The sequence below is a fragment of the Babylonia areolata genome, chromosome 28, assembly GCF_041734735.1.
Source record: "Babylonia areolata isolate BAREFJ2019XMU chromosome 28, ASM4173473v1, whole genome shotgun sequence".
NCBI lineage: Eukaryota > Metazoa > Mollusca > Gastropoda > Neogastropoda > Buccinidae > Babylonia > Babylonia areolata.
In genome coordinates this window covers 11,984,815-11,999,350 of record NC_134903.1, presented here as the reverse complement: position 1 = coordinate 11,999,350, position 14,536 = coordinate 11,984,815, and the positions used below count along the sequence as shown (strand labels likewise).

Here is a 14,536-nt window from a genome sequence, read left to right as displayed (position 1 = left end):
AAAATCACTCAACTATGTGGATGTGCACTGGTGGATTTCATTTCACCATCTCTTTTTCTGTCCACTGTTCTTCATTCTGGTCATTCTTTAACGGGTTTTTTTTTCTTTCTTTTTTTTCCATTCTCTCTCTCTTTCCTTTCTTTTTTTTTTCTTTCTTTCTTTTCAGTTTGTGTTCGTTTACTTACTTTTTGCCTTTCCATTTCTTTCTTTTTTTTTTCTCTTTCTTTCTTTCTTTCTTTTCTTCCTTTCTGTTCATTTTTATTTACTTTCTTTTTTCCTATCTGTTGCTTTCTTTTTTCTTTCTTTCTTACCTTTCAGTTTGTGTTCGTTTACTTTCCTTTTCCGTTTCCATTTCTTTCTTTTTTCTCTTTCTTTCCTTTCTGTTTTTGTTCGTTTACTTTCTTTTTCCCTCCCTTTCCATTTCTTTCTTTTTTCTCTTTCTTTCTTTCCTTTCTGTTTGTGTCCATTTAATTTCTTGTTTGCTTTTTAGCCCTTGGTTTTGTGTGGAATAGAAAATCACTCAACTGTGTGGATGTGCACTGGTGGATTTCATGGAAGGGATTATCAAATCACCTTTTCTTCATCAGCAAAGCATCTTTTGTGGTTTGCTTGCTGGGGTTTGATTTAGTGTTGGTTTTTATTTTTTGTGATAGGTGTTCCTGCAGGATTGTTTGAAGCAAATTTGGATGTATTTGGTTCGGAATTTCTTTGTATCCTTTCTGCCTTTTCTTCTTTATTTCTTCCTTCATTTCTTTCTGAGCGACTCAGCCGTCATGTCTGTGACTTGTGTTCATTGACTTTCATTGATTCATTCATTTATTTTCCAATGAACACGTGATGATGGGAGCGATATGATTTAGTACACTCACTGAAATAACTTGTACAAATCTGACTGATGAAAAACAACAACAACAACAACAACAAAAAAGCTTGTGTCAAGGACAGAGTTTGGTATTTCTATTTTGTATTTGTATTTGAATTACTCTTTTTGTCACAACAGATTTCTCTGTCTGAAATTCGGGCTGCTCTCCTCAAGGAGAGAGCATCGCCACACTGTTACAGCGCCACCTGTTTTTTAAATGTTTTTTTTCTGCCTGCAATTTTATTTGTTTTCCTATCAAAGTGGATTTTTGTACAGAATTTTGCCAGGGACAAACCTTTTGTTGCTGTGGGTTCTTTCATGTGCAGCACACAGGACCTTGGTTTATCATCTCATCCGAATGACTAGCATCCAGACCACCACTCAAGGTCTAGTGGAGGGGGAGAAAATACTGGCGACTGCCGGTGGCAGTTTGTCTGTCTGTCTATCTGTCTGTCTATCAATCTGTCTGTCTGTCTATTTGCTTATTTGCTTATTTATCATCATTATTGTCTTTTTGTTTTATTTTTGTCTATTATTATTATTATTATTATTATTATTATTTTTATTATTATTATTATTATTATCATCATCATTGTTATTATTATTTTCATCATTTTCATTATTATTACTATCTTTTTCTTCTTTTTTCTCAAGGCCTGACTAAGCTTGTTGGGTTACGCTGCTGGTCAGGCATCTGCTTGGCAGATGTGGTGTGGCATGTATGGATTTGTCTGAAAGCAGTGCCGCCTCCTTGAGAAACTGATGCTGTCTATCTGTCTGTCTGTCTGGTTGCTCAGTTGCCAGAACATGATGGCTTTTTTATAGATTTTTTTTTTTTTTTTGGTACAGTTTTTATTAATTGGCTTCTTGATTGATGTATTGACTGCCTGTTTGATTGCTCTTTTCCTGTTCTTATTCTTGTTATTTTTCTTCTTCTTCTCATAATGATAACAACTGTAATAATAGTTGTCGTTGCTGTTCTTCTTCTTATTATTACCATCGTTATAATTGTCATATTATTGTTATTACTATTATCATTATCATAATCATTATTATCGTTAGTATTATTACTGTCATCATTATAATCATCATTATATCGTCATCATCATCATCATCATTATCATAACAACTATTACTGCCCTGTGCCCAGGTGAGCGACCTTCAGGCTGACCTTTCAGCGAGCGTCACCAAGGCGACGACCTTGGAGCAGCAGCTGAGGCAGGCAGAGGGGCAGCTGGTGGAGCTGCCAGAGAAATGTCAGCAGCTGGCCTCCGTTCGCAACCAGCTGGAGGGGGAGAAACTGCAGAGGTCTGTTTTGATGACACAGATAATGGTAAAATAATTATGATAATAACAATGATAACACGAATGTTGATTAAGTGCTCCTCTTTAGCTGGAGTGGGAGAAACTGTGGAGGTCTCTTATGACACAGGTAATGATAATGAGTATCAGTATCAGTAGCTCAAGGAGGCGTCACTGTGCTCAATGAACTAACACACATTATCACTGACTAGACTGCTAACCAAAAACAGTGTGCAATGAACTAATATTATCACTTATAAGAGTCATCACCAGCAAGACATTTTACCCAAACAGTTTGCAGTGAAATGACGTTTTAGCTGACAAAGACTTTTTACCCAAACAGTATAACTAATGTTATCACCGACAAGACTTTTTACCCAAACAATGCAACTTATAACTGACAAGACCATTTACACAAAGCAATTGGCAACAAACACTAATGTATTATCGCAGACAACAAGTCTTTGTTTTAACGAGAACGGTGCACAGCAAACACTTAAACGTTACCACCGACAATAAAAAAGACTTTTTACCCCAATCCTCCCACACACAGAACCCTGCTGGAGCAGACGGTGGGCGAACTGAAACACCAGGTGTCGCTGCTGCGTCAGCGAGAGGAGGAGGTAACTGGGGACAACAAGGAGCTGCAGTTCAACCTGCACGACCTTCAGTCGCGCCTGCGTCAGGTCAAGGTCAGCCAGGACCATCGCCACAACGACAGCATCACCGTTTCTTCTTCTGCTTCTCTGGTTTGTGGTGCTTGGGGAGTTTGTGTGAGACTGTTGTGTGTTCAGTATTATTGTATAGACCTAATGTGGTATTGCAGTATTGTTTTACTTTTTTTGTCACAGCAGGTTTCTTGGTGTGATGAAATTCGGGCTGCTTCTCTCCCATGGAGCATGTGTTGCTACATTGCAGTACCAATTTGTCATTTATTTGTCTATTCACTAAAGTGACTTTAGATTGAGGGGAAAAGAAGCGTGTGTGCTGTGCATGCGTGTATGTGAATGAGATCGTGCTGGAACTGTATACAGTGACATATGTTACACAAAAGAGAAATTCAGAATGGTGAAGGAAACTTGGGGGCATGGAAACAAAGTAAAGAATCGGATTGATTGACCATAAAATCTACTGACCGATAACAACAGATATAGTCAAATGTCAGGATACCTTAGAAGTAATGAACTGTCGGACGTTTGGATAAAGTAACCAAAAACGTGCAGGATAAGGAAGAAGAGTAATATGTTTGGTTGTAACAGTAACAGGGATACTACTTCTACTATTACTACTACTACTACTGATGATGATGATGATGATACTGGAAATGATAATAACACTAATGTTATTTTGAAAAATGCTGTTTCTCTCTAAGAACTCCGGGTGCTTTGATATGATAGTCAGTCGTGTCCGACTATGACCACCAGAACAGCAGAGGAGGCAACTGCTGTCCTGACTATTTGGGCTAGAATTTGATTAAGTGGAGAGTGTCTTGCCCAAGTTACATCCCCACTCTCTCAGCCAAGAGGGTTTTAGGACAGTCGGCGTTGGGATGGTTCCCAAAGGCCAGCTAGCCCCCAAGGCTGCAGTTTGAGAGTCATAGTCCTTCACAAAAGACTAAGCTGTAAAAGATTTCCCATTGCATTGGAGAAGCCACTGATAATACAGCTCTAACTTTGCTGTTGGCCCAACTGTTCACTTAGTCAATCTGTGATATAAGCCGAGTGTTGGGCGTTTTACATGAAAGAAAAAGTTAATAACTACGTGAACCAGGAAAGGCATGGGTTTGTGTTGTTGAAGTAGAAACCAAGAGTGCTGACAGATAGTTTTCAAAAAGATGAGTATGAAGTGAAGAGCAAAAGGCAGAGACAGAGTCAGATGAACGGATATGATGTGGAAGGTTGTTCCAGGTATGAGGAGCAGCAAAGAGGGAAGAGCTTTCACCATTTGTACTTGTACTGACACAAGGAATTTTCAGGAGGTAACAATCAGAGGAAGAGGGGAGAGTTCTTGAGGGAGTCTAAGCATGGATGAGGTCAGAAAGAAAGGTTTATTTTATTTAATTTTTTTTCTGCCCTATCATCTGCACCGTTTCAGTGGCATTACTCCCACGCCGCTCATTTAGAATCCTCCATACACGGCCACACCCAGGTTCGTCCGTGACAGTTCCAGCATCGGCAGTCCGCAGGGAACCACTGATGTTAGGTTGCCAGGAGGCCACACACCAGAGGAGACCCTGCACTGCTGCTGAGTCACTTCGGTGGTGTTCAGTGGTGCCTGTTCTGATTTAACATACTTAGGACACCACCTACTAAGCCCCCTACTAACGACAATAATGGCTTAGTTGCGGAGCCAGACTGAGTGAGCGTTCCCCACAGAGTGGAGACTGCCACCACGTCCCTCAAACAACAGCCCCCCATGAATCTGCCGACACTGAAGACATTGACAGTACTCACGCACTTCCGCTGGGATTCGAGCCCGTGTCCTCCCAGCCGTCAGTCTGCGACGCTAACCACTTCGCCTTGGCGGCTGATTCAGAAAGATAGGTTGGTCATGTGAAGTGGGAAACACAAAAAAAAGCAGAGACACGCAACTTTGTATTCAATTCTCGCCACTATTGGGAGCCAGTGCAGAGCAGAAAGATAGGTCGGTTATGTGGTGTGGAAAACAGAAAACAAGCAGAGACATGCAACTTTGTATTCTATTCTTGCCACAACAAGGAGCCAGTGCACAGTATGGAGGGGGCGCAGAAATGTGATCAGTACCTGGGACTGTGAGAGTCAGATAGTCAGACAAGCGTTGTTGAATATGTTGGCAGAACAAGGATATGCCAGTGTCAACCCGCTCTGTATTCAATTCTCGCCATAACATGGAGCCAGTGCAGAATATGAAAGTGAGGAGAAATGTGATTAATATGTGGGACTCTGAGATTCAGATGGGCATTGTTGAATATGTCATCAGAACAAGATGATGTCGGTGTCAACTAATAGTCAGATGGATGTTGTGGAATATGTCATCAGAACAAGATGTTGGTGTCAGCTGCGTCAGATGGATGTTGTTGAATATGTCATCAAAACAGAGATGTCGGTGTCAACTGCGTCAGACGGATGTTGTTGAATATGTCATCAAAACAGAGATGTTGGTGTCAACTGCATCAGATGGATGTTGTTGAATATGTCATCAGAACAAAGAGATGTTGGTGTCAACTGCATCAGATGGATGTTGTTGAATATGTCATCAGAACAAAGAGATGTCGGTGTCAACTGCGTCAGACGGATGTTGTTGAATATGTCATCAAAACAGAGATGTTGGTGTCAACTGCATCAGATGGATGTTGTTGAATATGTCATCAGAACAAAGAGATGTCGGTGTCAACTAATAGTCAGATGGATGTTGTTGAATATGCCATCAGAACAAAGAGATGTCGGTGTCAACTTATAGTCAGATGGATGTTGTTGAATATGTCATCAGAACAAAGAGATGTTGGTGTCAACTAATAGTCAGATGGATGTTGTTGAATATGTCAGCAGAACAAGATGTCAGTGTCAATTGACAGTCAGATGGGTGTTGTTGAATATGTCGGCAGAACAGATAGTCAGATGGGTGTTGTTGAATATGTCGGCAGAACAGATAGTCAGATGGGTGTTGTTGAATATGTCGGCAGAACAGATAGTCAGATGGGTGTTGTTGAATATGTCGGCAGAACAGATAGTCAAACAGGTGTTGTTGAATATGTCAGCAGAACAAAGAGATGTCGGTGTCAACCCACAAGAGTCTGCTGGACCAGATCTCCACACTGCAGCAGGAAGTGAAGTCACTGCAGTATGAACTCCTGACCAGTGGCCAGAGGCATGACCTTGACCTCCAGAAGTACGAGGAGAGGAAGCACCGCACCAAGAACAAGCTGATCAAAGCGCGGTGAGAATGGTTACGGCTTTTTGACTCACTTGTGTAAACAAAGTGAGTCTATGTTTTAACCCGGTGTTCAGTTGTGTGTGTGTGTGTGTGTGTGTCCATGGTAAACTTTAACATTGACATTTTCTCTGCAAATACTTTGTCAGTTGACACCAAATTAGGCATTAAAATAGTCATCTTGTTTAAAACAATATTGCACCTCTGGGATGGGCACAAAAAAAGAAAAAAAAGAAGCCTAATTATATGCAAACTGCATTTACTGTATATTTGTATTTTTTGTATTCTCTAAACTTGGCACTTTGATCTGATATTCTGACACAACAACAAGAGCAGTCATTATTATCATTTTTTGTTCAAACAGGAACTTCTTTTGCTAAGCATAGAAGTTTTATTTATTTTGCAAACGTTTTGGTGCAGATAGTAAAAAAAGGGAAATTACTCTGTAATTAATGCTAGGGGACTTAATTTGCTTTAAACTGATCTTTCTTATCTTAAACATTACGTTTTGAAATTATACTCAATGCATAAAAAGCTTGTGTGTTTTACTCTCAGTGCAGTTTGATTTGTTTTTCCTATCGAAGTGGATTTTTCTACAGAATTTTGCCAGGAACAACCCTTTCGTTGCCGTGGGTTTTTTTACGTGCACTAAGTGCATGCTGCACACGGAACCTTGGTTTATCGTCTCATTCAAATGACTAGCATCCAGACCACCACTCAAGGTTTAGAGGAGGGGGAGAAAATATCGGTGGCTGAGGCGTGAATCGAGCCAGCGTGTTCAGATTCTCTCACTTCCTAGGCAGACGCGTTACTTCTAGGACATCACTCCACATATTTCACACAAATGCCACAAACTCTGTGGTTTCTGATGCTCTGTACTGCTCTCATGGTGACCTCAGTTTTGATTAATCACTACTACTGCTACTTATTATTATTATTATTATTATTATTATTATTATCATCATGATCATCACCATCATTATTATGATTATTATTATGATTATTATTTATTCATTTTATTTATTTTTTTTTATTTTTTTTCCCCATAAGACTTAAGACCTGACTAAGCATTCTAGGTTGTGATGCCGCTGGTCAGGCATCTGCTTTGCAGGTGTCGTGCAGCCTATATGGATTTGTCTGAATGCAGTTACGCCTCCTTTGGTAGTTTCAGTTTCAGTTTCAGTTTCTCAAGGAGGCATCACTGCGTTCAGACAAAGCCATATACGCAACACCACATCTGCTAAATAGATGCCTGACCAGCAGCGTAATCCAACGTGCTTTGTCAGGCCTTGAGTGCCATATATCTGTGTACCTATCAGAGTGGATTTCTACAGAAGTTTGCCAGAGCACAAGACTTTCGTTGCCATGGGTGCTTTTTCAGTGCACCAACTGCCTGCTGCACACGGGGCATAGGTTTAACATCTCATCCATCAAGCGCCGTTACTGAGATTTGAATCCAGGACCCTCAGATAGAAAGTCCAGTGCTTTAACCACTCGGCTATCGTGCCCGTCTATTCTTTTTCTATTTTATTCCTTTCTACCCAACAGGGAGTTCTACTCGGAAAAGCGGAAGAGTTATGCAAAGCACATGGGAGAAGAGCAAAAAGAAAAAGAAAAAAAAGGAACATTTAGTAGTAAAGACATATTCTGTCGCTGTTTCATTCAGTTCTATTCTATTCTATTCTGTTCCATTCTACCCTAACAGGGAGTTCTATTTGGGGGAGCAGAAGAAGTACGCAAAGCACATGGGAGAGGAACAAACAAACAAACAAAAAAAACCCAACAAACAAACAAAAAAAAGGAACACTTTGTAATAAAGACTTATTCTGTCTCTGTTCCATTCTATTCTATTCCTTTCTACCCAACAGGGAGTTCTACTCGGAGGAGCGGAAGAGGTATGCAAAGCACATGGAAGAGGAGCAAAAAAAAAAAAGAAAAAAAAAGAAAAAGGAAAAAAGGAACACTTAGTAGTAAAGACATATTCTGTCGCTGTTTCATTCAGTTCTATTCCATTCTATTCTATTCCATTTTACCCTAACAGGAAGTTCTATTCGGGGGAGCGGAAGAGGTATGCAAAGCACATGGGAGAGAAGCAAAAAAAGAAAAGGAAAGGAACACTTGGCAATTAAGACATATTCTGTTCTGTGCCGTTCTGTTTGTTCTATTCTACTCTAGCAGGGAGTTCTACTCGAAGGAGTTGAAGAGGTACGCAGAGTAATAAAAACATTCTGTTCTGTTCCATTCTATTCTACTCTCACAGGGAGTTCTACTCGGAGGAGTGGAAGAGGTACGCAGAGTAATAAAGACATATTCTCTTCTGTTCCATTCTATTTTATTCTATTCCAACAGGGAGTTCTACTCGGAGGAGTTGAAGAGGTACGCAGAGCAATAAAGACATATTCTGTTCTGTTCCATTCTAATCTATTCTGTTCTATTCCAACAGGGAGTTCTACTCAGAGGAACGGAAGAGGTACGCAGAGTAATAAAGACATAGTCTCTTCTGTTCCATTCTATTCTATTCTATTCCAACAGGGAGTTCTACTCAGAGGAGCGGAAGAGGTACGCAGAGTAAAAGACATAGTCTCTTCTGTTCCATTCTATTCTATTCTATTCCAACAGGGAGTTCTACTCGGAGGAGTGGAAGAGGTACGCAGAGTAATAAAGACATAGTCTCTTCTGTTCCATTCTATTCTATTCCAACAGGGAGTTCTACTCGGAGGAGTGGAAGAGGTACACAGAGTAAAAGACATAGTCTCTTCTGTTCCATTCTGTTCTATTCTATTCCAACAGGGAGTTCTACTCGGAGGAGTAGAAGAGGTACGCAGAGTAATAAAGACATAGTCTCTTCTGTTCCATTCTATTCTATTCCAACAGGGAGTTCTACTCGGAGGAGTGGAAGAGGTACGCAGAGTAATGAAGACATATTCTCTTCTGTTCCATTCTGTTCTATTCTATTCCAACAGGGAGTTCTACTCGGAGGAGTGGAAGAGGTACGCAGAGTAATAAAGACATTCTGTTCTGTTCCATTCTATTCTATTCCAACAGGGAGTTCTACTCAGAGGAGCGGAAGAGGTACGCAGAGTAATAAAGATATTCTATTCTGACCCATTCTATTCTATTCTATTTCAACAGGGAGTGCAACTTGGAGGAGCGGAAGAGTTACGCAGCGTACTGAAGACATATTCTATTCTGTCTATTCTGTTCTATTCTATTCCCTCAGAGAGTTCTACTTGGAGGAGCGGAAGAGGTACGCGGAGCACATGCGAGAGGAGCAACAACAACAACAACAACTAAAGGAACACTTGGTAATAAAGACATATTCTGTTCTGTTCCATTCTATTCTATTCTATTCTATTCTATTCTGTTCCACTCTTACAGGGAGTTCTACTCGGAGGAGCGGAAGAGGTACGCAGAGCACATGCGAGAGCTGGAGGACGACCTGAGGCTGACACGAGCGGCGCTGAACAAGGAGCTGGAGTGGAAGGATAAGATGGACGTCAACTACCAGCACCTGCTGCAGGAGAAACGAGGCCTCGTGTCCCAGTAAGTCCTGTCTGATCTGTCTGTCTGATCTGGCTGGCTGGTCTGGCTGGCTGGCTGGCTGTCTGTCTGGCTGGCTGGCTGAATGGCTGGCTGTTTGGTAGGTGGGTGTGGTCGTTGTTGAGGTTTGGGCTGCGGGAGAAATGAGGTCTCGTGTCCCAGTAAGTCCTGTCTGATCTGTGTGTCTGGTCTGTCTGATCTGGCTGGCTGGTCTGGCTGGCTGTCTGTCTGACTGGTTGGCTGGCTGTCTGGCTGGTTGGCTGTTTGGTAGGTGGGTGTGGTCGTTGTTGAGGTTTGGGCTGCGGGAGAAATGAGGTCTCGTGTCCCAGTAAATCTGTTTGTCTGGTCTGTCTGTCTGGCTGGCTGTCTCGCTGGCTGGTGGGTATGGTGGTTGTGGTTGTTGACGTTTGTGGGGGTAAACATGGCTCTGAAATGGCCCCTTTGTGGGTTGGCTGGGCTTTTAGCCTGTACATGATTTGATTTTTGATGTTTGAGGGTAGAGTAAACGGATTGCGAAAGGAAGTAGTTTGATTGAGTGAATTGGTGAGGTGTAGGGACACAAAAGAGATACAGGGGAGAGTATGAAAGGAAATAGTTTGATCTGGTAAATTATTTTATATTTGTATATATATATATATTTTTTTTTTGTATTTTTTTCTTTTTTGTCACAACAGATTTCTCTGTGTGAAATTCAGGCTGCTCTCCCCAGGGAGAGCGCGTCAGTACTCTGAGAGCGCAACCCTTTTTTTAAAATATTTTTTCCTGTGTGCAGTTTTATTCGTTTTTCCTATCAAAATGGATTTTTCTGCAGAATTTTGCCAGGAACAACCCTTTCGTTGCCGGGGGTTCTTTTATGTGTGCTAAGTGCATGCTGCATATGGGACCTCAGTTTATTGTCTCATCCGAGTGACTAGTGTCCAGACCACCACTCAAGGTCTAGTGGAGGGGGAGAAAATATCGGCGGCTGAGCCGTGATTGGAATCAGCGCGCTCGGATTCTCTCGCTTCCTAGGCGGACGCGTTACCTCTAGGCCATCACTACACTTCACTCCTTAGTGAGATTAAGTGGAAAGAACAGATTGGAGGTTTTGTTTTGTTTTTGTTTTTGTTATTTTTAGTGCTTCACATGCCTTCTTAATTGGCCAAACCCCCTCCCCAAAAACATTCTTTTCTTTTTTTCTTTTCTTTTTTTTTTCTCTCTTTTTTATAACTTTTTTTTCTTTCAGTTTTTTTTTCCACATCATTTTTTTTCATGAATCACTCATTTTCAGTAGTTTCAGTAGCACTTAAGTAAGTATCGTTATGAGACATAATCATTACAAGAAGTATGAACTGAATTCATTGGAGAAAAAAGAAAAGAAAAAAAAGAATCAAATCAGATAATCAACTGAAACGATCAACGCAGAAATGTGGCAGACTGGAGAGAATCTGCCACTGAATGTGATGGTCCCTCTGCAGGGTGCACTTTCCCCTCAGCTTGTCACTGCCCACATGAAAATGATTATAAAATATGATCACAAGCTGTTCTCATTACCAAGGCTGGAGAAGGTTATAAACGGTGGAAGGAGAGAGAGGACTGGGCCCAGCCTTCCAATGCCAAGGCCTAGGCACAGTGGATGTGAAATATTCACTGACCCCAATGTCCATAAAAAACCATAGGACTTTTATTCTTTAACTCTTTCACCGCCATTGGCAACTTTAGTCGACATCAAGGGTTATGTTAACAAGACAATTTTGGATTGATTGATTGATATGGATACTTTATAGTGTCTATCCTCGGTCGGAGACGAAGCTCTAAGCGCTTTACAAAGTCATTTACACAACAGACTGCCTACCTGGGTAGAGCCGACTGACAGCTGCCAATGGGCGTTCATCATTCGTTTCCTCTGTCATTCAGTCAGGTTTCAGGCACGCACACATACACACTCAGACAAACACGTAACATTTAACATTTTGTGTGTTTGACCGTTTGGTTTTTTTAATTTACCCTGCCACGTAGGCAGCCATACTCCTTTTTGGGGGATGTGCATGCTGGGTATGTTCTTGTTTCCATAACCCAATGAATGCTGACATGGATTACAGAATCTTTAATTAACGTGTGTATTTGACCTTCTGCTTACCATATACACATGAAGGGGGTTCAGGCACTGGCAGGTCTGCACATATGTTGACCTGGGAGATCGGAACAATCTCCACCCTTTACCCACCAGGCACCGTTATCGAGATTGAAACCCAGGACCCTCAGATTGAAAGTCCACCACTTTAACCATTCAGTTATTGTTTTCACACTGTAACAAAGCTTGACAGCTGCAGCCAGTTGCCCCACCAATAGAACAATGACTGACCTTTACCCCCTGACCCATTTTGAGGTGAATAAGTCGATTGGGCTGTTTTGACATGAACCAGAACGTGTGTACTGAGAGCGTCATATCTAAAATATTTGGCAGTAGGGAGCTTTTTTCACTCAGAGACTTGGCAGTGAAAGAGTTAATGTTGAAAAAAAGAAAAATCCTTTTTGACTTTGTACAGGGATGCGGTTACGGTATGTGGTATTATTTGCGTTTGTTTTTCTTGCATCTGCTGGAAAGGTTCACGTGCATGATTGTATGAGGCATGATAATGGGACATTGGTATGATGCACCCTTGGCATGATATCAAAGCTGGTATTGTATTGTATTATATTGTATTGTATTGTGTTGTTTTACTCTTTTTGTCACAACAGATTTCTCTGTGTGAAATTCGGGCTGCTCTCCCTAGGGAGAGCGCAACCTATTTTTTTGTATTTATTCCTGCTTGCAGTTTTATTTGTTTTTCCTATCAAAGTGGATTTTTCTACAGAATTTTGCCAGGAACAACCCTTTTGTTTCAGGACCTTGTTTTATCATCTCATCCAAATGACTAGCATCCAGACCACCACTCAAGGTCTAGTGAAGGGGGAGGAAATACTGGTGACTCTGCCAGGATTTAAACCAGTGTGCTCAGATTCTCTCGCTTCCTAGGCAGACGTGTACCTCTAGGCCATCACTCCACATGATATATGATGTGATGCACCATTGGCATGATATTATGGCTGGTAATATATGACGCATCCTTGGCGTGATAATGTGGCTGGTAATAAACACCCTTGGCATGTCGTGGAACTGGTATTATACACTTCATTTGCACATTGTATTGCATTGTATTATATACTCTGTTGTGTTACATTTTTCGTCACAACACATTTCTCTGTGTGAAATTTGGACTGCTGTCCCCAGGTAGAGTGTGTCTTCCACTGTGCAGCACAACCTTTAAGTTTTTTGTTTTGTTTTTTTCTTCCTGTCTGCAAGTGAATTTGTTCTTCATTAAAAGTTGATGTTTCTACACTGTTTTGCCAAGGACAGTCCTTTTCTTGCTGTGTGTACTGCGCATGGGACCTCGGTTTATCATCTTATCTGAATGACTAGCGTCCAGATCACCGATATACATGGAACTCGAACCTATGGACAGTTGCTTGTTAGTCAGGCACATTACTGTTAGGCCACTGCCTACTAGGGACCTTGGCTTATCGTCTTACCTGATTGATTAGCGTCCAGAGCACCGATATATATGGTACTTGAACCCATGGACAGTTGCTTGTTAGTCGGCCACATTACTGCTAGGCCACTGCCTACTAACACTGCATGGGGTGGTGTGCACAGTGGACACAAAATCAGTGTGAAAGAGACATAGTGAATACCATATTTGTAAAAAGTGTGACATGAATACTGTTGGTGATGAATTTCATTTTATTATGGAGTGTCCAATTTTTCCTTCTTCTGATATTCATAAAAGGTTGTTACCTGATGAATATGTATGCCCAAAGTGTGTATTTTCATTATGTAAATTATTTTCTGCAAGTAAACAGGTTCTCCTGAGACTTAGCAAATTTATTCAGACTCGCAATGTTGCATAGGGCACTTTCACGCAGAATGTTATGTGATAATCCTACTTGTGTTCTTGATCATACAGTTTTCTTAAATCCTTCATGCCCCAATAGGGGTAAAAGGGTATTCAAATCTTGATACTTGAGTGTGTCACTTCATTAGTGAATTTCTCGTTTGTTTTTTAACCCACATGAACAAGATTGTTGTGTTGTTGTTTTTTTGTTTCTTTCCCCAATTTATTTATTAGTTGTTTGTTTATTTATGTGTTTTGATTATTGTTTCTTTGGTTTTTTTTTGCTTTTTTCTGGCTTTACTATTTCATCCGTGAAGATCTCATAGGGATTTCAATTTTTGTAAGGGTAGAGTGCTGATCTTTCAATCTGAAAGGATCAATCCGGGTTTCAGCACTCTGGCGTTTTTCTGTGTTTGTTGTTGTTGTATTGTTTTTTTTTTAAGGATGGGAATGATATATTTTCTGATCACCCTGGTGTATGTCTGCAGATATATATGCTTTGATACCCTTCGTGTGTATGGGGCTGTTACATGGGGCATAATAGCCGAGTGGTTAAAGCGTTGGAATTTCAATCTGAGGGTCCCGGGTTCGAATCTTGGTAACGACATCTGATGGGTAAAGGGTGGAGATTTTTTCTGATCTCCCAGGCCATCATATATGCAGACCTGCTAGTGCCTGAATCCCCGTCGTGGGTATACACACACAGATGATAAAATATGCATGTTAAAGATCCTGTTATCCATGTCAGCTTTTGGTGGGTTATGAAAACAAGAACATACCCAGCATGCACACCCTTGAAAACGTAGTATGGCTGCCTACATGGTGGGGTAAAAAAAACAGTCATACACGTAAAAGTCCACTCGTGTACATACAAGTGAACGTGGGAGTTGCAGCCCACGAATGAAGAAGAAGAAGGCTGTTACATGTTGGACCATTTTTACCCTGTGTTCCTGCTTTCATATCTCCACTGAAAGCAGAAATGGATTGCAGGATCTTTAACGTGCTTATT

The 14,536-nt window shown here is 41.1% G+C and overlaps 1 protein-coding gene across 1 annotated transcript in view; it reads left to right on the top strand.

Annotated features, from left to right (window-relative positions):
• LOC143301792 (uncharacterized) overlaps window positions 1–14,536 on the top strand; it is a 105,799-nt gene that overhangs the window by 67,422 nt on the left and 23,841 nt on the right. The window contains exons 25-28 of the mRNA XM_076616184.1: window positions 2,013–2,170; window positions 2,718–2,913; window positions 5,901–6,079; window positions 9,452–9,616. Of these exons, the coding sequence (XP_076472299.1) occupies window positions 2,013–2,170; window positions 2,718–2,913; window positions 5,901–6,079; window positions 9,452–9,616 (698 nt within the window). The remainder of the gene's footprint in view (window positions 1–2,012; window positions 2,171–2,717; window positions 2,914–5,900; window positions 6,080–9,451; window positions 9,617–14,536) is intronic.